At 37.8% G+C, this 25,202-nt stretch overlaps 1 protein-coding gene across 1 annotated transcript in view; it reads right to left on the bottom strand.

Annotated features, from left to right (window-relative positions):
* Positions 1-18,799: 18,799 nt before the first annotated feature.
* The window catches only part of LOC107719973 (voltage-dependent calcium channel gamma-3 subunit-like), a 37,903-nt gene continuing 31,500 nt past the window's right edge, over positions 18,800-25,202 (bottom strand). Inside the window, exons 3-4 of the mRNA XM_016527530.1 lie at positions 20,774-20,914; positions 18,800-19,981 (exon numbers count right to left, since the gene is read on the bottom strand). Coding sequence (XP_016383016.1) covers positions 19,488-19,981; positions 20,774-20,914 — 635 coding nt within the window. The 3' untranslated portion in view covers positions 18,800-19,487. The remainder of the gene's footprint in view (positions 19,982-20,773; positions 20,915-25,202) is intronic.

Raw genomic sequence — 25,202 nt, 5'->3', positions numbered from 1 at the left:
AAAATATTTTATGGTATGACACCCATATCTGGTACTTAAGTAAAAAGACGGATTTTTATGCAAAGTTAATAGATTACACTATTAGGCTACTTTGTCCATCGCCCATTATAGATCAACTAACATAATCTATAAAGGTGCAAAATGCATTTACTTACACATATTTGAGAATCGAGATATTTCATGATATATTTTGGGAATATTTAGAATAAAAAAATAAAATAAAATAAAACCCCTGCTGAAAAAAACAATAGACACCATTACAAAACTTGTAATGGTTTTACTGGCTATAATAGTACTTGAATTGGTTTACTGGAAACTGTAATGGACCCTGTTGGTCTCTACTGGTAATTGGTTGCCTTCTGGTGGCTTGTTAAAACCAATAAATCCTAATGGAATATGTCCCAAAACACACTACAGAAAACCATTTTTAATGGTTAAAAGTTGATGGTTTGTAATGTTTGTAATGGTTATTTGTAGTGGAAACCATAAAAATTTTCTGTGATGGTTTTATTGTTTTTTGTTTTTCAGGGACATAAGCCTATATCAGTTATACAGTGGTATTGTGACTGTTTTGTGTCACATGACAAGCATGAGAGTCCCCCCCCTCCCCCCTCAACCGTGCCCCCTCAAAAATAATAAGTGCATGATGCCCCTGACACTACAATACAAAATTATTTGTAAAAAAAAAAAGAACAATGATGAAACATTCATTTTAGTTGAAATTGTTATAGATTACTTCTAGAGATTGCAGTGATACATGACATGGTGAAAAATGACTGAATGAATAATACTTAAAAGTAGATTAAGATGAATTCATTTACAGATGAAGAGAATTCATCTTCATTTTTTACTTTATCAAAATATTAATCTGTTGCAAAACTGTTGTACTTAGAGAAACAATGAGTCCCTAACTCTAAGATTGTTTAGAGAACATTACAGTAATTTTAGCTCAACAATCCCTGTTCATACTGTGGGACTGAATCACTGTCGTGATAAGAAAGCTAAGTCAACCAATGCCAGCAAATGTTTATTTTCAGAAAGCATCTGTGCACTATTTATTCTTCTGCATGGTTCTGCAGTTTGGAGATTTACTCAGGCTTAGGCTTATTGTGTTCTTGAGGCATAAGTAAAATATAGAATGTAAATGAGAATAGTTTTATTCGCTCTTGTGTGCTGTGATCTGATAAATTACAAATGTGTTTGATTGTTACACCAAAGAACACTTGGGTAAATCAGTCCACATTATAGAGCTTCTTATGCAACTAGTGTTTATGTGTGTGTGCAAATCCATTTAGGCATTTGGAGAACACATTTAAAGGTGCAGTACCATTATTGGCGAGTTAAGTGTCCTAATGCAGCCATTACTGGCTACAAGCACATGAGGACAATATTTTGCTAAACTATTGCAGCCAAACAGCTCTGGCCACATTTGAATGTCATCAACTTATCCCATTACTTTCATTAGCACTGTGTCATTCATTTCTTTCGGTAAAGGCCGAATATAGCCAGTAATATTTTCTTTCTACCTCCCTCTTTCTCCAAAGGTTGATATTATCTGCTTGGGGCAGTCTTGACCTATACAGTATAACTCATGAATATATAATCTACCTGAGCCAACTGCATAATAGCGTGCACACACACACACAAATTATACTCCACCCACTCTCTGGGTTCAGTCAGGCTGCTCACTCATACTTACACTCCATACGAACTTATGAGATGTCTGCGGTGATGCACCCTCTTCTGTTACCCCTGAGCATATAGGAACATTTGGCTCTAAAGTGAGTGGAGTTCCCTGTAGAAAAGAAAAAATATGATTTTTGTTTTACTGTACTACAGCAATTGTTTCTCCTGGGCAGCAATGAGATTAAATGGAAAGTCATATTTCACTTCTCCTGAGAAAAAGACTTCAATAAAACTAAAGTTTGCAATCAAAAGTAACATTTCTCATCAAATTCTTCCAAAATCAAATTATCTGCGCTGTTATCCACAATAATTTCATGGTTGTTTACCAGTGTTGGGCAAGTTACTCTGAAAATGTAATCAAATTACTGATTACTGATTACTCCTTTTAACAGTAACCACGTTACTGTTCTGATTACTTTATTTCAAAAGTAATTAGTAATTAGTAAAAGTAATTAGCTCCCGATAAATATTTATTATTAAAGCATCAATATTCACAGAACACTGTTATTTTGAACTAAAGCAAGCGGCTGCTGCGTGCATGGTTTGGCATGGCAGAATGCCAGCAAAGAGCGCTGCATTTATAATCTCCAAAAGACATCTCAGTTCATCGCCGCACTCTGTTGCTTCGGGTCTCGAGGGTCGGGAGCAGGTCTCTAATCCACTGGCACTGGACTCGACAGTGAGTGCGTTTGCTACATCCTTTTTACAATCTCTAGATTATAAAACACTGCATTCTGTCAGCAATGTAACGCGGCAGTAATGTATAGAGACCTCGTCTTGTAACTATACTCTAATTACTTTTTTGAAAATTATAACGCGTTAAATTAACCCGTTACTAGTAACGCGTTACTAAGCAAAGACATTTATTTCTTGAATAATAACATTTATAATGTGTAAAAAATATGTAAAAATATTTATTTCAAATAAACGCTGTTCTTTTGAACTTTCTATTCATCAAAGAATCCTGAAAAAAATGTTTTGCAGTTTCCAAAAAATATTAAGCAGCACAATTATTTTCAGCACTGATAATAATAAGAAATGTTTCTTGAGCAGCAAATCAGCATATTAGAATGATTTCTGAAGGATCATGCGAGACTGAAGTAATGATGCTGAAAATTCAGCTTTGACATCACAAATTACATTTTAGAATATAAGAATTTTTTTATTTTACTATATTTTCTCTGTATTTTTGATCAAACAAATGCCGCCTTGATAAGACATTTCAAAAACATCAAAAATTCTTACAGACACCATGGTAATTTAATAAAATAAAATAAATATATTTTATATGTTGTTATATGTTGGTTTACTGCTTGATATGTAACACTTCAGCTAAACCACGGCATCACACATTTGCAAGATTTCCTTAAAGTTGAGTGTTTTCATTTGTGCGTCTCTTGCTTTGAAGACAGCAGCAGGGTTTGATGAGGTGAAGGGTCCCAAACGCATCCCCCAGAGGCTCTTGTGAAGGGCATCCATGTGGCATAACGTTCCAAGAAGGACCTCATCATGCCAGCTAATTTGTTTGAGCAGGTGTTTATACAAAAAGGGAAGACAAAAAGGGAGAGACTTGTTATGTCTTATATAACAGTGGCAGATCACTGTAATTATCATATATGTATATAAATACCTTTGCAGTGTTAATTTTAGTAGAACCCTTTTTGTATTACAATTTCTATTCAGAATTCAGAGACATTAAGTATTGCTTAAAGGAGATGACCGAACACATCTGTCTAGGAGGGAGAGAGAGCAAAATCAGTGCAGGTGTTTCCAGAGATAAATCCAAAAGATCCTCCCCCGCTGTGCGTCAGGCAGCCACAACCTCGGCAGTCATGAGAGGTAATTAAAATCAGCGCTATCATTGCATGTTTGGAGAGGTGCACTTTAGGGAGGAAGGATGCTCTGGCACTTCAGCGGAGGAGGGAACAGAGCAAAATCATCAGCCATTGTGTACAGAGGCTGCCTCCCACTCAACTGCCTCACAAAGCTCTGATTTACTCCCATGTCGATGAGGGTACCAATGCAAATGCAAACACAAATGCATGGAAATTATCGTACATGATGTGGACATCTCCGACACGACGCGGGACAAGCGCAGTGTCCCTGTTGCACATCTTGCAGTATAATTTACATGTTATGATCCGGAAACACAAATAGGGAGAGGAGAGATGAGGAGAGTTTGTGCTCAAGGAGGGAGTTTTTGGGTCACTGGCTCTCTCTTAGTTGCCCACTTGGTAGTGACAGCTGGCAGCTGGGAGCCAGCTTTGCCCCTTGGTGAACACCTGGGTAAAATCCCCCTCGGCCTGTCATAGAATCCCAGAAGCTCCTTCTCACCTCCTGAGGGAGGGCAATTTTCTCTCCTGCTTTTGCCTGTGGGTTTTTATCTCAAGTGGATATTTCAACAATTTCAACAACAAAAAGAAATATTCCCAACATGAAAATTTGGGAGTAGAAGCAAAGCTTAGCATTATACAAAAAGTAAAGAATAAAAAAAGTCTATAGAGATGCACAGATAGGCCTTTAAATGCTAGTGAATTTAGGCGTCACAACATTACAATTCAATTTTTGTTCATTTTGAAAAATGGATATTCATTTTTATATTAGGTAACATTTACATTTAACAGTTTAATTAAATTCTGAGTATTTAAAAAAAATTACCTTCAAGAGAATGTTACATGACAGCTATCTAAATCTAAAAATAGGGGAAACATATAGCATTAACAATTAAAGATCAAATATAGAACAATACTTTTATTTAAAATGAAAATATATCCAATTTATCTCTAATATATAATCAACAAAATACCATTGAGCAGCAAATCAGCATATTAGACATCTGACGGATCATGTGACACTGAAGACTGGAGTAATGGCAGCTGAAAATACAGCTTTGCCATCACAGGAATCAATTATATTATAAATATATTAAAATAGAAAACAGTAACTTTAAATTGTAATAATATTTCACAGTTTACTGTTTTTACCTTTATCAAGTAGATGCAACCTTGAAAAACATTCTTTCAAAAACATTTTTAAAAATTCTTACCAGCTCCATACTTTCGAATTTTAGTGTACATAAAACACAATAATTGAATAAAATTAATTAATTATTTGCCAACATTCTTATGTTGGTTTACTGCTTGTTACGTAACACTTTAGTATATATATATATAAAAATATTATTTGTATTGTTATTACTCTCCATAACTGATAAGATGTATTTAATATATTTAATAAAAACACAGACACTGGTGCGATCATTTAGCATCAGACAGGCAGAAATAAATAGCTGAATCAATAGCTGGTTCCTGAAAACTTGAGCATTTTATCACGCCAACTGGGGGTGCAGGATAACTCCCAGACATGATGTGCATTCCTCCACTTTATCACACCTTGATAAATATATCTGTGACAAACTTGACAAGAGGAACCATGAGGGGTCTCATATATATTCATACACAGCCCAGTGAGAGTGCAGATGCCTTCAAGCTCTTCATAGCTGAGAGGGATGAAATATAGCTCTGATTCATTGCGGTGTGCTATGTGTGTTGGCAGCTGACATTAAACCATACGGTGAATCATGTGTGTCAGTGTCACATTCCTTGGGGGCTTCAGAGTAGTGTTGGGTCGTTCTTGAACGATTCGTTCATTTTGAACGAATCTTTAATGTGACTCGGGAAGAATGATCCGAACTTCCCATCACTACTTCAGAGGCCTGTGAGAGAGGAGCAGGACTATGTGGATGGGAGCAGGGCTGGACTGGGATAAAAAATTGGCCCAGGCATTTTTTGGTCCAGGCTGCCCACCACCATTTATATATTTATATATATATATATGAAATACACTACCAGTCAAAAGTTTTTGAACAGTAAGATTTTTAATGCTTTTTAAAAAAGTCTCTTCTGCTCACCAAGCCTGCATTTATTTGATCCAAAATACTTATATAGGCGGAGCAAAATACTTCATTGCTCCGTCTATAGCGCATTGTGATTGGATGGTTTACGCTGTCAATACGGGAGACAATCCAATGGGCCACTGGCTGCTCGCTGTCCCTGCGTGATGGTCCTCGGCAAAAAAAAAACAACAAAAAAAATTCTGTCGGCCCCTTAAGTTTGTCGGCCCACCGGGAAAATGCCCGGTATGCCCGATTACCAATCCAGCCGTGGATGGGAGTGATGGAGGGGTCTGGCCCACTGCGCCCTGCTCAGGGTCAGAATATGCGCCGAGAAAACAGAAAGCGACAGCATTTTCAGCAAACATTAGAAGTGATGGGGCAATACTTTGCCATGACCTGATTTACTGTGATCATTTGTCCACATACAGTACCTTTTCCCCTAAGCTAGTCCCTGGTAAACACTATGAGTAATGGTAACCCAGTGCTTATAAGAGAAAATCTGCTCTTGGCGTTGTGAAAGTTAATACATTTTTTGGCCCATGTCAATTGGCATATTTGGAGCCCAGATCTTGTCGTCTTGCTCTTGAGATTTTGCTAACAGCCTTGGATAAGACGGCCGTCTCATAAGAGAGATGAATTTGAACTAGAATAACAAATTACTGTGTCTAACTCACCATGAGTCCATGACACAGGCTGTTAAATACTTGATTTAGTTTGTGTGGCAAACATATGATGCCTTAGTCTTGGTCTGTTTATCTTCATTAGTACTTAAGTCCTAAAACCTGTCCCTGTTCTATGACCTGCTCCATGTGGCAGTTATGACTGAAAACGAATAGTAAATTAACAAACAGTTCACACAGAATGCATCCCACTGAGCTGTTTTAATTGTTTTCTATGTAAACACACACTAGACATATGTCATGCTCACTTATTGCATCTTTTGCAGCATCTCGGCACTCAAGGTAAAATAAGTGCAACTTTAAAAAATGCTTCTTAAGCCATTAATGTCACAGTCTTCAGCAGGTGTGCCCAGGAGGGCCACCAGATGACTGTGTTCGGTGAGCACATGGCTTGTGTTGTGTTGTCTGTTGCCATGTGCTCTCTCCTGTCTATTGTCTTGCCCCTCCCATCTTGTTACCTCGTTATTGTTTTAGTTGCTCCACCTGTGTCTCCCTCGTTAGCCTCCTCGTTTGGTTCCTATTTATTCTCCTGGTGTCTGTCATCCTGTGCTGATCCGTCATTTCTCATTGTGTGTGTTTCGTGTCTGCATGTGTGCAGCTTTAGGCCTGCCTGTCTGTTTTTCCCCTTCGGGGTGGTTTGAGTTTGTTTTTGTTAAATTTTTATTATCAAAATAAATAACCATTTCTCCTGCAATTGAGTCCTCGCTTCATCTCCCCGCACGCACCGTGACAGAACGGACCAGCCCTTTTCATTTGAAATTTGGCAGTCACTGTGCGTTCGCGAAAGCGAAAATGCAAACGGTAATGCGGGATTTGCAATTGCATTTGGATTATGTCACAATTTATGCGTCCACATATGGAAAACGCAATTGAAAATACAATTTGCAAGTCCTTTTGAAAATTGTCCGGAATATCGTTCCATACATAACTGTAGCAAGGAGAGTCAGGTATCATCAAAGGTAGGTATCATTTGAAAACTTTCCGTAGTTTTAGGGGGAAAAAATCTTTACATTTGGACAATCTCCTACTGAGAAATCGCTGATAAAAGTGTAAGCTAAATTTGTGTGCTCAAGGGAAATTTTACATATCTGTTTTATTTGACATTCAATATCTCAGGAAAGAAATAAAGTAGGGGAGAAATTCTTTTTTTGGTGTTGCTCCCCAACATGTTACCTGTGACTGAATTAAATTTTGTGGTGATATCATGAAGTGATCAAACGTTACAGCATTTTGGAGCAAAGGAAGCCTTTTTGTTTAGCCCTTGACACCCTGAAGGCATTTTAAAATCTGTTTTCTGAGTGACATACACAAAAGTAATGACTCGAGTCATAACTCCAAAACCGTAGCAAAGAGAGTCAAAAGGTAGGTATCGTTTGATAGAAATCTTTCTATTTTTTAGGGGAATAAAATTCTTTATAATTCTTTATTTCGAGTATAACATATGAGCAATTTTGCCCATTACAGTTTGGTACAGGTATCGGTACTGCCGTCTACCTACAGCAGATCTCTGTGTGATCAACAGAGGAATTCCTGGCATAGTTTTGACTCCTTTACACATTTCATAAGCTCTTTGTGAGTTATAACCTGGCAAAAATACCATCACGTATACACATACAACAAGCACATTTAACCCAGCACACAGCAGCTTTGAAAATGTTCGGTAAGTTCACAAAATACACATCATAAAAGCTGTCCAGTCAGGTTTTGAACGTATCGTGTTTTATATCTTGAGGTTTGGTGTTAAAAATGACAACAACAAGCAAACCATTTGTTGTACTTTTTCTTTGGTCTGGACCAAAAGAAGCAAGAAAACCAAACTACAAGTGTAAGCACACCCTTATAGAGTTGTAGAAATGCAAAAAAAGTTTACGGTTTATTTACACATTTAAATTTTTTGATACTTTGCAATTTAAAATAAACATTTAAATGTATGTTAAATAGTCCCTATGTAACACCGCAATTTGGTAATTGTGATGCTTCTAATTAAGTGTTAAAAAGATCTCAAGTGGCCAAGACAAGTGTGGGTACTGGCACATGCCCTGCTTCTTGCTCAAGAGTGACATGTTTTGAAGATGCCATGTCAATTTAAATGTTTCGAGACCCTGTGTTCTTTGCATCCCGCTGCACGGCATCTCTCGTTTTTATTCACATGTTCTATGTGAAATAATTGCCATCAAATTGTTTTCTCAGTTTGTATTTAGTCTTTAGGGATCCAGGTCTTTTAAGTAACCTCCCTGTGGTTTTGGGGATTGTTCTATTGAAACTTATTAGTTGTTTGCTATGGCTCTGATTTTCTCTGACGCTAGTTGAATATTCAGTTTGGAAGAGAGCAGTTTGACAGCATTTCACTCGGTTCAAGGAACTTAAAAAGGGCCTGATAATATGCTAATTGGTATATCAAAGTGAGTGGGTTGTCCCCTGGTGTTTGGGAAAGAGCCAGCCAGATGTTAGGCTAGTCCTTTTTTCAGTGAGAGAGACCTTCACTTGTTTATGCAGCCCAATAAACCTCGTTAAATGGGATCACTGATTGCAGTGGGGAGTAGGATGAGAAAGTGTGTGTGTCTTTTCGAGGATGGAAGAGTCAGACACCCACAATGTATGCATCCATGTCCTCACACATCTATGCAGTTGTTCTCAACTTAGCAATCAACTCACACACTCTGTTTAACCTCAGAGGTATATGAGCCTTGTGCACGCAGCGGGGTAACAGGCCCAGGTGTCTCTGTCATCTGTCATGGTATATGGAGACAGCTTGCTTGAGACTACTGGGTGGAGACAGATGCGAACCCCACCTTGTTTTCCCTCATCCAGATGCTCTGTCAATCTCTCTAATTCTCATTGACTTGGAAATACTATGAAGTTTTGGGGTCATGCAGTTTATGTACCTGTGTGATCTGCTCATCTAATTATTATTTTAGATGACATCTGTAGAATTAATTATTTGGTGTAGCAGTTTCAAAGGTTTCAGTCAACTCACACCTACAGACATGATAGGAGTAACATTTAAAGGCAATAAAGTGAGCACTAAATATTTATTAAAAAATGAAAATGTGTTTTTAGAAACAAATTCAAGAGAACTTAAAGCAAAACTTGAAAAGTTTTACTTTTAAAACACTCAGTTGAACTTTAGCTACGCATACATAATTACATACTGTAGAATGTTGCATTTTAAGCCTAGACTATATATGGTATATATGAAGTGTTCAGATGCAAAAGACTCTGAAATGAGTTGCCATCTGAAATTTTCTTCTAAAATGAGCATTGCTATCAGACTGCTATGTTTAGGTTCAGTGATTTTACTCTAATGGCAATGTATAGGTCCTTTTCTATGCAATTAAAGTGAAATAGCTGAAAATAAATATAGGAGCCTGATAAAAATGCTCATTTTAGAAGAAAATTTCAGACGGCACTTAGAGGCTTTTGCATCTGAACTCTTCATATATATTGTATCTCAACTCTTTATATATATATATATATATATATATATATATATATATATATACACACAGTATAACATCTATATGGTATATACACAGAGGCCAGGCTTAAAGGTGACCACACTTCCTCTTTTTATTTCTAAATTGCCTTAAATGTCTGGGTTTTGACTTTGATTAGCTATTGTTCATGCATGCTGAAGGTAATGACTAAAAAAAAGTGGAGTGCCCTAGCGTGCAGGCAATCTACATAATCGTCCAATCGTGGCACACGTGATGGTGGGATCGACAGAGAAGTGTGAGAACTGTAGAGAGCACGTCAGTTGGAAAACAAGGCCAAAACCCAGACATTTTAAGCTATTTGGAAATTCCAGCTAGGACTTGTATGGGAAAAGGTGGATGTACAGTCACCCAATTAAAATACAACACTCAGTTTTATAAAATATCTAATTTTATACAGTATTCACCAAGGGATCTTTGGTCTGAAAAAGGTTGAATACCCCTGATGCACACTGATGGACTTTGGTGAAAGATAAGAAGATTCAAAAAGGAAAGTAAAAAGGGCCTTTTTGGAAAATAAAACTTGGGTCTTCGCCCTTTCACATCGGACTGCTTTTAGTGCTTTATGTTTGCCACACAAAATGCAGCAGATGTACTGCTGCACTAACAAAATTAGTTCAGTTTGTCCCTACTGGTAAGTAACTCCCATCTTTTTTATTCTGCCTTTAACCATGAACACATGCTTAAGGAGGTCTTTACGCTCAATCACTTTTATCTCTAGCAGGGACCATTACGAGGAAGAACAATTTCACCCTGATTAAACACTTACAATCTAAATTAACTGCTGCTAACCATCGAGCACTTGTGCTAGGAACCATAGAGAGTGAAAGCTTTCATAGAAATCTGTACTGAGAGAAACATCTATCTAAAGATGTTTCTGAATACATTCAGGGGGCCCAAAAATTGAAACCAAAAAGACTGCTGTCCTACACAATCACTTCAAAAGTTTTACATTTCTAATGAGATAATTAAGAAATTGAGATCTGATTGTAATTAGCATGCCCACAAAACGGTGTAAATAATTAGGTCTAAACGTTATAGTGTGCACTAGTGAGTAAGAATGGAATTAGGCCTAAACTAATTGGGCAAATTAGTCATTCACAAGGAGAATCATGCATTTCAAATAGACCACCCAGTGAGAGGCTCTGTAATTTGGTGTTTTGTTCCTACGTCACCATTTATAAATATGTATACACTTTTCTCAATGCTTAGCCCAGCTCTCAGCAATTAGCTTTGTTTTCCTTAAATGCTGTGTGATTGTGTGTCCTACATGCGTGTCTTTGTTCTTTGCTGAGTGTTTGCGAAAGCACACACTTCGCCATTAGGCTTCAAACACGAGTGAGTTCTTGTCTATTAAATTCGTGTCTAATAAATTTGATGACGCAATTGTTGGCAAAATGTGGGTGATTAATCTGAGTGCCGCATCTCGTCTGCTATTTTTTTATTATCCTTGTAAGTGTGCTGTCAGTGTGCGCGCTACATCGCTCCTACGTCTATACGGTAAGCGGCTCTCGAGCCAGTGGCTCAGTCATTATCTGTTTACACCAATTGACTCTGCCATTTCCTCAGCCCCTTATCTCTCTCCGTAGCAATTCAAGCCGAGTATGAGTAAAATTATTCTGGTAGTTATGAATAGCTGCTCTGAATGTTGCCTTCGTACTAGAGGAAGCCTATTTAAATCAAGACGTGTTCAGCTGTTCCCCGCATTGCTGTCGCAGAAGAAAATGAATAAATAAATAAAAGTCTAGAAATGAGAAAATAAAACATGTGGAACTGCAGTGTTACTCAACAAAACGGAGAAGAGAGAGAAGGATGTTCAGCACACCCACCGAAAGCGAAAATCTGGCGAAATGAAAAGTTACGGTAAAGTCAACAAAGAGTCAACGTTTTAGCCAACGGCCATGATGAGATCAATCTGAAATAATGGGTTTCCATCACAAAAAAATCATTCCTAAGCCGTTTCCCCATTTCCTGTTAAGACAGCATCACAGAGGGCGGCTTTTATTCATAGATTGACTGCTGTCACAATGAGGGAGTTCATTGGCCTCCATCGGTGTGCACTGGCCTGTCTTACAGGAGGAAGTTGAAGATGTGATTGAGAAGGTCACGCTAAATCTGATCCTCCCGCTCCTGTCTGGGCCTTTGTGAAATAGTCTGGGAGGATTTGAGACCGGGCCGGGGCTCAATCCTGCACGTTAATATATTTGGGCAGGGTGGAGAGATAAGGCGTGTTTTATCGCTAGAAGAAGTTATTTTAAAAATGTTGACACAGCAGCTCAGATTAGAATCTTGCTGGATGAGGCCTGCATTGTCTCTGGTCTGTGATAAAAGGTGCTCTAATTTGTTGTATAATAAAGACTTCAAAAATGGCTGAATTATGGGCAGACACCTAAATGTTATGATTGCTTAAAGGGATAGTTCACCTAAAAATGAAATTTACCCCATGACTTACTCATCCTTAAGATATCCTAGGTGTATATGACTTTCCTGGCTCTTCCAAGCTTTATAATGGCAGTGAATGGGTGTTACTATTCAATAGTCCAATAGAAGTCCAATAAAGTGCATCCATCCATCATAAAAAAGTATTCCACACGGCTCCAGGGGGTGAATAAAGGTCAACTGAAGCGAATTGATGTGTTTTTGTAAGAAAAATATCCATATTTAAAACTTTATAAACCGTAATCTCTAGCTTTGGCTAACTGTCGTATGCGTGTACATGAGAGAGGGCGTTCCAGTGGATGACAGGTGAAAGCAGTGACGAACGCGGAAGAGCAGAGGAGAGAGCAAAACAAAACACCGGTCACGAATTAGAAGTACAAAAAGAGGATTTGTAAAGAAAAATGTCAGAGGATTTCGATATAAACAAATTAAGAGATTGGTTTTCCTTTGCTAAACAAAAGAAACTTACTTTGCTCCTGTAAACAAAACTTGGTTCTCCCGAGACTAGCATATTCTCACCGGAGCTTTCGCTATGCCTACGTCATCCGCTGGAACTCCACTCTCTCGTGAATGCGTGTACGAGAGTTAGCAGAAGCAAAAGAGTCTGTTTATAAAGTTTATAAAGTTTTAAATATGGATATTGTGAAAAAAAATCCAACAGTATAAGCATAGTGGCCCAAAAAAATCCTGTCACACTTGATTCATTGCATTAGATAGAACATGTCAAACAAAGTAGCACTGGCAAACACTCAGAACTAACCTTACTTTCCTAAGACACTTTTAGATTTTTTAAACCAGCTGGTCTTGAGGTCATTTTTGTGGATGAATCAAGTCTTCAAAGTTTATCATATAAACATGTTCCACAAAGTTTGACAACTAGAAAGTGTCTAAGAGTTTTTTCTTCATTCTGAACAATCTATTGCTGAATATTTTGAAATAGCAAACTGAAATGTGTTTAAACTGAAAAGTGTGTTTGTGTTAAATTATCACTGGTTTACTGATTCATCGATGATAATTTATCAGTATAACAATGAAATAAAAATGAATTTAACATTATTAAAATTTAGGATAGAATGAAACAGAATTATAATTTCAATTATAATATAAAACATGAATTATACAAATACTGTATATATAATTATAAATATATGTTTAGAAATAAATATAGCCATATGCTTGGGTGGCTACTCAGGTTTTTAAAAATGATGTTTATATAGATTATATATGCAGATAATTCCTTGATGAGATTATTGCTACAGTTTTATGATTTGTAACTTCATTACTCTACAGCAGCTATTGTAATGTAGGCTACTGTTATCTGTATACTGCCTGTAATGGTTCACTTATAGACAACTTCAGACTTGAGCAGAAACATCGCTTGTAGAGTTAGTGAGAGTTAAGATGGAGGAAGTGGAATTGACAGGCAGAGATTAAAACATTGTTATGGTGAGGATGGCCGACTATCTCCAGACTCAGGCAAAGAGGAGCCAATCTGCAGCCTGCACTTGCTCCTGTAGATAACTCACCCAGTGAATCATCAAAGCCTGTTTAGAAAGCACACATCCAAAATCCCCTTCATCCTTTTCAGCGCAGAAATTAGGTTTTCATAAATCCTCTTGTTTTAATTTTAATCCATCAGTTTTGCCGCTGCTTAACAGACATGCTCAGGGAGCAAAACACTCGCTTTTTCAGACAACACGAAATGATGGTCTTTCTCAAAGTTTCCAAGTCTTTTCTTTTCTTCAATCAACCTAGGCAATAAACGTGCCTCCTACAGTTTTGCAAAACCCCAAAACCCATAAATTAAAATTCACTGCAGTTACCAGCTGAAATGAACACGTGGCAGCTGCTTTTGCGAGGCTCCTTGCACAATAGTATATGTTATGACCTCAAAACTATTTACTATAGAGTATGATTTGTAAACTAATACATTGTGTCTTTGCTCCACATGTATGGCTTGTCTAACGTATAAAACCGGTTCGGTAGCTCACCTGGTAACGTTTCACTCAGATGCTGCGCGCTCATACGAGTCCCTTGAAACACGGGTCATGATAAAAGACCTCGGACTTGTGGACTGAATCATACACTGAAAGAAAAAATAGGGCACTATACTGTCTAATTTTTTCCCGGATTTTTTTCCGTATTTATTTTTTACAGGTGTTTTACCAGTATTTTCAATTTTACGCTGCATTGCATTGTTTTAGAGTAACGGAAATGTTCGTACAATTAATGTATAATGTCCTGTGTAATGAGCTGCCAGTACTTTTTATGTATTTTATTTTATGTATTTTTTTTATTTATTATTATTATTATTATTTATTATTATTATTTTTACAGTGGCAATGTACAGTACAATGGCATGGTTGCTTCAACTAATGCATTTTCGTTTGCCTTTTTAAAACTATGGGTTAGGTTTAGGGTAGAATGTAGGTGCTACGTTATTTTCAAACATATAGAGCATTAACTTTTTAGTGCCACTCCGTATATTTCATTTATGAACTACCTCGATACCACAACGAATGTAATAAAACGTCGCCAGATTCACGTTCATCTGTTTCAGATAAAAGTGAACAGACTTTTAGCGCCACTCACTGGACATTTCACTTTTACTACAAATAAAACCGAAAAAAAAAAAACATGGTTATTGTAGTTAAACCTTGGTAACCACAAATTAACCATAGTTCAACCATGGTATTTGTACACTCTTAAAAATGCTGGGTTGTTTCAACCCAACTTTGGGTCAAATATGGACTAACCCAGCTGTTGGGTTAATTTTTTAAATTAAATTTTTAACCCAAAAGTTGGGTTAGTCCATATTTGACCCAAAGTTGGGTTGAAACAACCCAGCATTTTTAAGAGTGTAGTAAAACTGTTATGCAAATGGTAATCAATTGGCCAAAAAAAACATACACTTGTAATAAAACCATGGTTAACCATTAAAAGTGGATAGGCTAACTAAGGGAATGTACAACATGTCATACAACGTACTGTAATATCATTTTGCAGAAATGTCACCACAGGCACGTTTTTCCATTGTGGTTGAGGGTTGCATGAGAATGTAGATGGTGTCAGGTTAAAGGGCTCAAAAGGAGCAAACAGGAGGAAAAAGGGAAGCACTGCCTGAAAAACATGACCTTTGTGTGATAGTTATCTGGCTACTGCTAGGTGGGAGTGTGCTGGTGGGCGCCCATGAGGAATAGCAATTCTTTTGTTGGTAATCTTTGCATGACCAACCTGTCCTGTTTTGTGTCTGACTCAGATCTCCCTGATCTCCAAAAGACACTCACTCAATACCGCCTGCATGGATGTCCTCGTTCACCCCTGCAAAGGACCAACCTCAGGGCAGCAGACCCTCATTCCTCCCTACACCAAAACAGCCTCTTGAGAGACTCGCCTCAGGTAATGTCAGTGACAAAAAAGCCCACCTGCATATTCGTATTCAGCCAGTCGCACACCTGAGATCATCTGTGCTTTTATTCAGTGCTGTGGGATGATTTTCTCCACAGATGTGCAGCTATCCACCTGTCTGGAGGTCCAATGTGCTACTATGACTCTAAACCTTCAGTCTGACGGCTCAGCTCTCACTCACACTGGCCTAAATCAAGCGGCGCTGCCCTATTGAAGATGAAGAGGTGCAGCCTGGAGCTCATACGCCAGACAGGGCTCCTATTGATTTTATAGCACAAGCCTCTGGTAAGCTGCGCTCTCTCTGGCATACTAAATTCCCTGCCCTTCTAGGGGGGCTTGATGAACTGCCCAGATAGCTCTCACTCATTCCTCTTGTCAGAAGCACTTGAGCTAGATGAATGTCTTACCTGTGCCTCATGTGTGTGCGACTGACTTAAATGTTTCCCGGAGACTCTTGAAGCTTTTTTACCGCAGTCTCTGATGATGAATGACTTTTTTTGTGAGAAAGTGTTTTAAATACTTTTCCAGGTTTCACTTTGGAGGATTTATCTTCTAATATATGAAGACAGAGCATTTTTAGCTGGCACACATACCTTTCACTGACTAGATAGACAATAGTTAAACATCATGACGTAGGATGTCATTGTTTTGCAAACCCACTAAATGGGTGTACCTTCATTGTTAGAATCAACATGAAATGGCATTCACAACCCATTCATTTTACACAATGTGACATATTTATGATTTGAATTGAAAAAAAAAGACCATGCAAAGTGTTCTCTGTATAACATGATCTATATGATTCCTCAAGACTGCAGACTGTGACTAAAATAGTTTTAAATGCAACAAAAAAATTAACATTAATTAACAATAATAACATTAGCATATGTTTGTTGCATTTCTCACCCCAAAAGGCAGTTTGCACAGAACTTTCAAAATGTAATAATTATTTCTGACATAATTATAACTATAAAAATACTGGTAATTCTCACCTCACACTCATAGTTTTTATTAGAATACATCACATCTGGTTGGGCAGTTGCATACAGCCGCAAAAGTTCAAATATTTCAGTACACTAGAAGCTCAAATGAAATCCAAATATTTGCGAAAGATTTTGCATGCGCATGTGATTGGAACTTTAAGTTTGTTGTTTGTCAGTTGTTAGAGATAGTGAAAAGGAGACTTTAGAGACTACATCAGAGTTTCATTCACAGCACGAGCCGTGATGTTTGGATTCATGAGCAAATGACTCTTATAAAGCGAATGAATCAATCAAAAAGATCCACGAAACAGCCTTTAACTCACTGCCTTACTGAACCACAAGCAATTGTCCAATTGAAAGTGAACTAGGAACATCAGCTCTAATTAAAATACACATTCACAACAGAACAGAATTTTTATGCAACATAAGGTATTCTAAAAATTAAAATATTTCAGCAATTGTAATGTCATAGTAATATTTGTTTTAGAAAGTAAAAATATTTACTTTCTTTGGAATAATGTGCACTGATAAGACTGGAATGTGGATTAAGAAAGTAAATTTGGTCCATTTTGATTTCATGTTGACCTCTTCCATCCCTGATTCTGAACCAAAACACTGTAGTTGTGATACATCATTGCCTTAGTTCCTGCATTATTTCAAATTTGAAGGTTAGTTTGCACACATTTTGTGAAGAAGACAAAGAGTGCATTGTTGGCATTCTTAAAACTGACTTTATTTTTCTAAATCTTTAAATATCTCTCTGACTATTATCTTTATTGATGTAAACTACTGTATTTAAAAGGTGTGCTTTTTTCTACAGCATGTTTCAAGCTGAGACTGCTGTTTTCATTGAGAGGTCACATACACAATGTTGCAGGCCTAAGTGGTGAGTAACAGGGCCTAAGATTCTATGGATGTGATTGGCTGAGCAATAACAGTCCTGGGAAGAGGAGCTGATGCTGTGATGGAGATGAAGGAGCAAGCAAGCGAAAGTGAGAGACCCGGCGACGGGTGCTCAGAGTAGGCAGAAGAGACAGGCACTACTAGGTGCTCTGATAGAGACTTGAAGGGTTGAACTGTTCAACTGTGCTGAATGCACACCGGTGGACTCCTTCAAATATGAAACACTTAGTTTTGGACCCAGAACAGCACGATTTCACAACATAAAGTGGATCCAAACAAAGGCAACATTTACAGTAATATTCCCAGTGAGGCGGCAGATCGCTAGCATGACTTCAGTAAGCTGCATGAAATAAAACTGGAGATGAGCGACTGGCTTGCATGAATCTGGAGGCTAAAGTACATGCACGTCAGCTCTCGGGGGTTCTGAAATGAGGTGAACTTCTGAAAAAACTACATTATTATAGATGTTTCAGGATCTACTTCCATTTCTACCTAACTGACTCGTGGATTAATAATTGAGACAGATGTGAAGGAAAACTTACTGTATACATTACATCATTAAATCTGGATGTGTTTTGCATACATGAATATTGTCAGGTAACATTTTTTTTTTATTTAACTATTTTAAGGGCAGATCTGTTGTTTTCTCTGTTGGCTGAACTTCTTTAAAGCCCTTGTATGCTTTGTTATTTGAAAACCAAAAGCCCTTGGAGTTTATATTCATCAGTATGATATTGATAACATTAACTAAGCAACTAAATTACAGTATACATTTATATTTTGTCGTTAAGTTCAGTATAGCATTGATGTAGCATTAATGTAGATAGAATGAGCAGTATATATTTTCAAAGAAGTATTGTATGCATGTTCATAAGCATAGCGTTTGTTGTTGTATTGTTATTGTGTATAGACTTGAACCTGAAAATCCCTTCAGCCCATTTAGAGGCTTGTCTATTCATGATATGTGAATGGTTCAAGTACTCAGGGCAGTTCCTTTTGTTTTTATAACGTTCTGATTTTTATAAACTCTTGATGCCCAGCTTTTGGTAAATGTATGAACAATATTTTCTCCAAAAATAGTTTAACTATAGACAGTTAGGAAATCTACATTTGGCAGCCAACTGCTTTTCTTTTGCTAACAAATGAAAATAGAAAAAGAAAACTCTACGGTATAGTAATGACCACAATATCCATATTAATAAGCACAAGGGCCTCCAGTAAACCTCTTATCAAGGATATCTCATTGTAAATCACAGAAAACCTTTCCCCACAATGAGAAACAATGTAATACCAAAAAACTTTAGTGGGCTAAAAAAAATTATATTTAATAACAAGCATTTTAACCCTGTTATAAAAGTTTATGCAGGGGAATATGGGGGTTTCGCAATGGAAATAAAGGGAGTAAACGTAAAAAATAACAGAACTGTGTGGATGGCATGCAGAGCCCGGCCAAGTAGCTTGTGGGCAGTGTGTAGGTGGGATGAGTGGGGGTGATCAGCATGAGACAGTGGCACTAGTTGTGGGCTCAATTTCCGACCTGGGAGAGAAACCAACAATGTATACAATCTTGTGAGTGTGAGGCAGCACTCACCAGCTATGGGCTACTGAGCTGTGCATAAGGCGAGTATCGGGGCAGCCTTTCAGTTTGTCTGTCAGAAGCGTTACAATCCTCCCCCTCAGAGGGATTCACAGTTACGCTGGGCTACCTTTGCGCACTTCAGGAACTCCAATCGCAGAACAAATGACATTGAGGAGAGGACTAGCATTCTACTCGAGTAGCCCTTAGGGGTAGGGATGTGTGAGTCAGGTGAAACGACAGAAACAGTGACTGAAAAATGAGGATTAAAAGGAAGCACCAATGATCTAACAATTACCATCTATATTTATATTTAATGTTATAGAAAGAGGGTTATAGCCCTGCAGGCCTCGAGTGAATTCTTCTTCCTGCTGGGGTCCAGCTCAAGTCTGTGGTTGTAACTTCCTCTGTGCTTATACTTTCTCAGACTGGAGTGGTCCTCCTGTTGGCCGCATCTTTGAAGTCCTTAGTGTTGGAGTTGTGAGCCTGCAAAAACTCCCTCTCAGAGTTGAGCAAGGCACCCATTGCCGCCTTGGAGGGATCCCTGGACAGGGTGTACATAGAGATGTCTGCCGCAGCGGGGCCCGTGTACCCGCTCTTGCCCATGGGCGAAGCGTCACGAGAGGCAGGCTCACTGGAGCGGCAGCTGGAGCGGCGGCGGAATCGATATCTGTAGCTGGGGATGCGACTGAATGCTGACTTCTTGATCAGCTCGGTGCGGGACTTGGTGCGCAGCTTCCGGTGTTTCTCGATGTACATGTGCACGGCGAGCACGCCCACCATCTCGGCCATTATGAAGGACAGTGCGCCGAAGTAGAAAGACCAGCCGTACGAGTAGCTCTTCTTCGAGTCGCTCTGGCCGGGGTCGCCCGAATTGGCAGATATGTACACGATAATGCCGATGATGTTACTTAGGCCTGCGTGAAGAGTAAAAACAGAGGAGAGGGCAAGAGAGAAAAGAGAGTGAGAAAGTTACGGCTCAGCACGCAGCTGTGGCTCATCATTCCATATCATTACACAAGAATGCATTACTTATCAGCCATGCGGAACACAGAAAAAAAGAACAATTGAAACATTTTAATTAGCTTTTTATCATCGCCATCATATTGAAGGGTAAATAATTAGCAGTTTGCCGTGAAATATTTAGATCATAACCAATAGGATGAGGCGATTCGAAGCACATTGTCGTGTACAAAGCAACGTTCTGTCATCGGCAGCGCATTCGCTGCAATCATGAAGATTGATTCATCATAATTCAATTGTAATGGAGGGAGTTGGGCTCATTTGTGTGCTCATGAGGTCCTAATGGGGTCTTCTCTAAATATTTGACCAACATGCAGTTCTGTTTGAGGATCCCCGTCTGTCACCCTTTTTCAGGCCAGAACTACAGCAGTGGGTCAATATGCTGGCCTGCTGTTTGTTTACACTGCTCAAACCGGCCCATCCATTTTTTCTTTGTCAATAATCAGAGTTAATCTGGGAAGTCAACACAGATCTGCAGAGTTTACGGGGAGGATGACATCCTAACCTGTCTGTGAACTAATCCATTCTCGACATGCTGTGTTCTGAACCCAACGATACTCTCTATCCGGTGGGGAAACCCTGGTTCGGACAATTGACTGTTGTTTGGAAAGACTGAAATATGCTAAAGCTAAAAATATAAACAGGCTGAGTGTGCTAGCACTGATGCAGTGGGTTTAATCTCTTACCAGCAGAGACAAAGAAGATTCCAGCACTGAGGATGACATTGTGTCTGCTCCTGTAAAACTCACCGGCAGCCACACACAAACCTCCCATGAACAGAAGCCCAACGCTCATGATGGGGAAGATGCTGGACGCTCTCACTGCTCCTGAGGGAGATTAGTGATTAGCGATTAGTTAACCACATTAGTGTCAATGTAAATAGTACAGAGGGAAACTCACCATATACAAAGTCAGAAAGTATTTTGATGTGAATGACAGATCACATGCAAAGGTCCATTATGCTTAAATTGATTATTTAGAAAACAGAGCATTCTGGTTATGGATGCTGATTGGATACAAACTGTTCTAAAATAAACAATATACCGCATCTATGGTGCAAACACCTATCCACCCGCTACTGTTCATCAATGCACAGCACACATAGAGGCCAAATATTATCCTTACACTAAAAAAAAATCTAAAAACAATGTACTTTATGCAGTGGAATCTTTAGGCGTTAACATCTGAATTAATTGATTTTATTCAAGTAAAAAAAATGATGAACCTAGAGACTAACAAATATAAATTTAAGGGTTAGATTGGATGGAAATACCTCCTTTAGGAAATAAGGAGGTATTTATATGCAGTATAATTTTATAGTATAGTTAGTAAATATATTTTATATCTAACAGAAGCAGTCATCTTCAGCATCATTACTCCAGTCTTCAGAGTCACATGATCCTTCAGAAACCATTCTAATATGCTGAATTGGTGCTCAAGAAACTTTCTTATTATTATCAATGTTGAAAACAGTTCTGCTGCTTAATATATTTGTAGAAACTGTGATACATTTTTTCAGGATTCTTTGATTAATAGAAAGTTCAAAATAATAGCATTTATTTAAAATAGATTTTTTTGCAACAAGTCTTTGTTGTCACTTTTGATAAATTTAATGCATTCTTGCTAAATAAAAGTATTATTTAAAAAAAAATAAAAAAAAACTTACTGACCCCAAACTTTTTGAACGGTCTTTTAGCTATGGAAGTATTGGTAATATATGATGACCTCTCATATTTTATTTCTTGAATATACATATACATACATAATTCTGTCATTATCTATTTACTTTATGTATACGCATTAACATATATATATATATATATATATATATGTGTGTGTGTGTGTGTGTGTTACTTTGCTGTATTGAAAAATGCAACCTAGATATTTTACTAAATAACTCTTTTTATGTTCCACTGAAAAAAAATGACATGTTGGTGAATAGATAATGACATTTTTTGGTGAACTATACCTTTAAGATTTACTGATACAATGACTTTTATGGTACACATAAATTGGTATTTTTTGGATTTATGGTGTAAATCAGTATGGTTTTTAGTCTAATAACCGGCATTTGTACGCTCCATTCCGAGCGAGCCATCTGATGGTGCTCTGCAGAAAGAATGTTTCTTTGAAGCACTGTGTTTAGTTAAGTCTTCACAGATTTGAGCACTGCAACAGACAGCATCTGTCCAAAATGCCTCGTACTTCCTTCCAATTATTTGCGGACAGTTCTGGATCAGAAAACGCAGCACACATGGGGCTTCTCAGACTGGCTGAACTCCTCGCTCCTTCACTCTGCCTCAGATCAAGCTTGATCAGCCTCTTCAGAAATAGGATAAAAGCTAAAGGAGGGGCATCTGAGAGTGTCAGGATCAATGTCAATAGCCTAGTTGACTGCCCTTATCAGTACACTATTGCTATGCATACCGCAACGCTGCAGCATTTGCCCTTCTGAGTCTCTTCTCCTCTAAGAAATAAATATTTTGGGATAAGAGGGGCAACATGTCTACAGATGAAATAACCAGTACATGTAATAGTAAAATATGTCAATTTAGCTTTTTCTGAAATTTAGCCTTTACATTATCCTTTACCCCATGCATGTAAAAACTGACAGTGATGTTATATACAACAAAACACTGATATCTAAGTAAACCAACTCTTTACATTCAATGCAAACAGTAAGGTTGCAAACAGCAAGTAGAATAGAAATAAAATTACACTCAATGAAATTCATTTTTAAGTTAAAACATTTAAAATATATTCGATTTTTCAATATGAATTGCTGATAAAAAAACTATATCTTCAAATATGAATATATACAATTTATTTATTTCATAAATACATTTTCATTATATTTAATAAATTAATACATTTATGGTGGAGGAACAGTTCATTTGCAAGGATGCTCTAATTTATCCCAAAATTATTTATTTATTTTGATGGTGGTTTTTTGACCATTTTAATGGATACATGTAAAAAAAAATTATTTTGCTGTACATATCAGGTAGTGAATAGGTATAACAAGTTAAAATCACTCTGCTGTGGAGACCCCTAATGGGGGTCAAAAGTTAGAATAAGTCAAAATGAATGACACAATTATTTATGTTTTCTAGCAAAACTACTAAAATCTCTCTGTGTGACTGTGTTGAATATCTTTGAATTGCAATTCATTAATTCCTTTTTCTGTCATTCCAATTGAAACTTCAATTGAATGGCTTATTCATTTCATATTCATAGATTAAAGGCAGCCAATTCTCAAATTATGAATTCTGAAAAGTAATGCGCAAAAGCCTTTGCTTTAACCATTTATGAACCATCTCTGATAGAAGAATAAATGACTGTAAATGTTGTTTGATCATTAAGCAGATGTGCAGGTCAACACATTCGTTGACGATCAGTTGGTAAATTGTTTGTGAGGAAAACTGCACTATGGCTTCATTGTCTTTCTATATCAAATGTCACTCTCCTTCCCTTCCCTTCATTTCTCTCTCTCCTCAGTGGATCAGCAGTCTCCCATGGCACACCTCATTAATATATTCATGCCCAGGGGAAGACAAAATACTCCTCCATCATCCAATTTTCCTGCCATCCTTGAAAAATGGATCAGTGGCCAAGCCATGCTTAATTACAGCTGGAAACAGGAGATATTTATTAAGGAGGATTGTACAGAGCATTAGCATGCATCAAAAAGGATGACATCTGCGTCCTTGATGGGTCCATCGTCTCGCTGACAGGCAAGATCTACATAGGGTAAGACCTCTGTGGGACGACTGAAACATTTATTCGTGCTTGGCTGAGACTTTTCAATTTGAAAACCGGATGGACGGGCATCTCTGGTTAACAAGTCGAGGTTATCAGCCTCGTGAATCCCCTGAAATTTGTGCGGTGGGCATTTTGTACACAAAGATGTGCAGGGCAGAATGTGAAATGCCCGCCTGAACTTGCATGCAGAGCATGTTAGGCCAGGGGACATGGCCCTCTGCTTCAAATGAATAACAGAGAAATTAGAACAATGCTCATAGGGAGAGACAGCCATCTCAAGGGTAACTAAAGTACGCTATGAGAGAGACAGATAAAGATCGAGAGAATCAGAGGCAGAGAAATAACAGAGAAGGGAAATGCATTTCGACTGCATTTCTTTTCAAAATCAGCAAATTTTTTGCTCAGAAATGTATATTTGTAGTGCTCATTAATGTATTTCAATGCATTGTTTATTCTGAATGACATGCCAATAGCACCATGAATAGGGCAGCAAAAGGAGCTGTAACGCAGAGCTTTAAACTGTGCCTCCGGTATCTCGTTTTCTCTCCTTCTTGCCCTTAAAGTCTGGGTAGGATGTCTGTATTTGTGGCTTCTTGATTGCACAAACAGTCGACATGCCAAGACTGGCCTCCTGTGAAACTTCAGTCTAAGATGTCTAGTGTAAATAGTTATTGGCAGAAACCCAACTTGCTGTGTTTTGTTGTTTACATGCAGTAAGATCTTACATCACATCAGTCTCTCTCTCAATAAAGCTCCAGTGTGGAAGGCCGCTCTTGGACTCTTTGTTAAAGAGATAGCTCACCCAAAAATGAAAAATGACATTTCTGTCATTTGATTTTAAAGAATTTTCACTCTCTACACCGTTCCATAAAACAACAGTGCATAGCCACCAATTGATAAACACAAAAAAGCACCTTAAAGTCTGTATAAAAATATAAATTCCTATCTATTTTCTAAATGCAAGATTCATCTCTGTATATTTTTCTTTTTGACCTTGAAATCTTTAATTAAAATCACTTAACTCAAACACCCAAATGATCTCAGATCCCCCTGAACAGACCCAAAAATGAACTGTATACAGACCACCGAGAACGGTTCATTTTAGTTCCTTTTGTGGTTCCAATGCATCCGTCTTGAACATCAAAAGAACTGAGGTCACTTGCAGCTTGTTCTCTTTCTGGTTGACTTTAACTGAACTGGGTTTGGTTCATTTAAAATGTAATACCTGTATATGTGAAAACACCATTAATAAGCATAACACCCCATTCATCCACCATCGCCTGCAAGCTTACATTCATTTTAGAGTGAAAAGCACACATCTCAATATCAACTATAATTTCGATAATCCATTAC

The sequence above is a fragment of the Sinocyclocheilus rhinocerous genome, unplaced genomic scaffold (assembly GCF_001515625.1).
Source record: "Sinocyclocheilus rhinocerous isolate Xijiao unplaced genomic scaffold, SAMN03320098_v1.1 scaffold273, whole genome shotgun sequence".
NCBI lineage: Eukaryota > Metazoa > Chordata > Actinopteri > Cypriniformes > Cyprinidae > Sinocyclocheilus > Sinocyclocheilus rhinocerous.
Note: the sequence above shows the minus strand (reverse complement) of the source record. Positions and strands in the feature narration are given on the sequence as shown.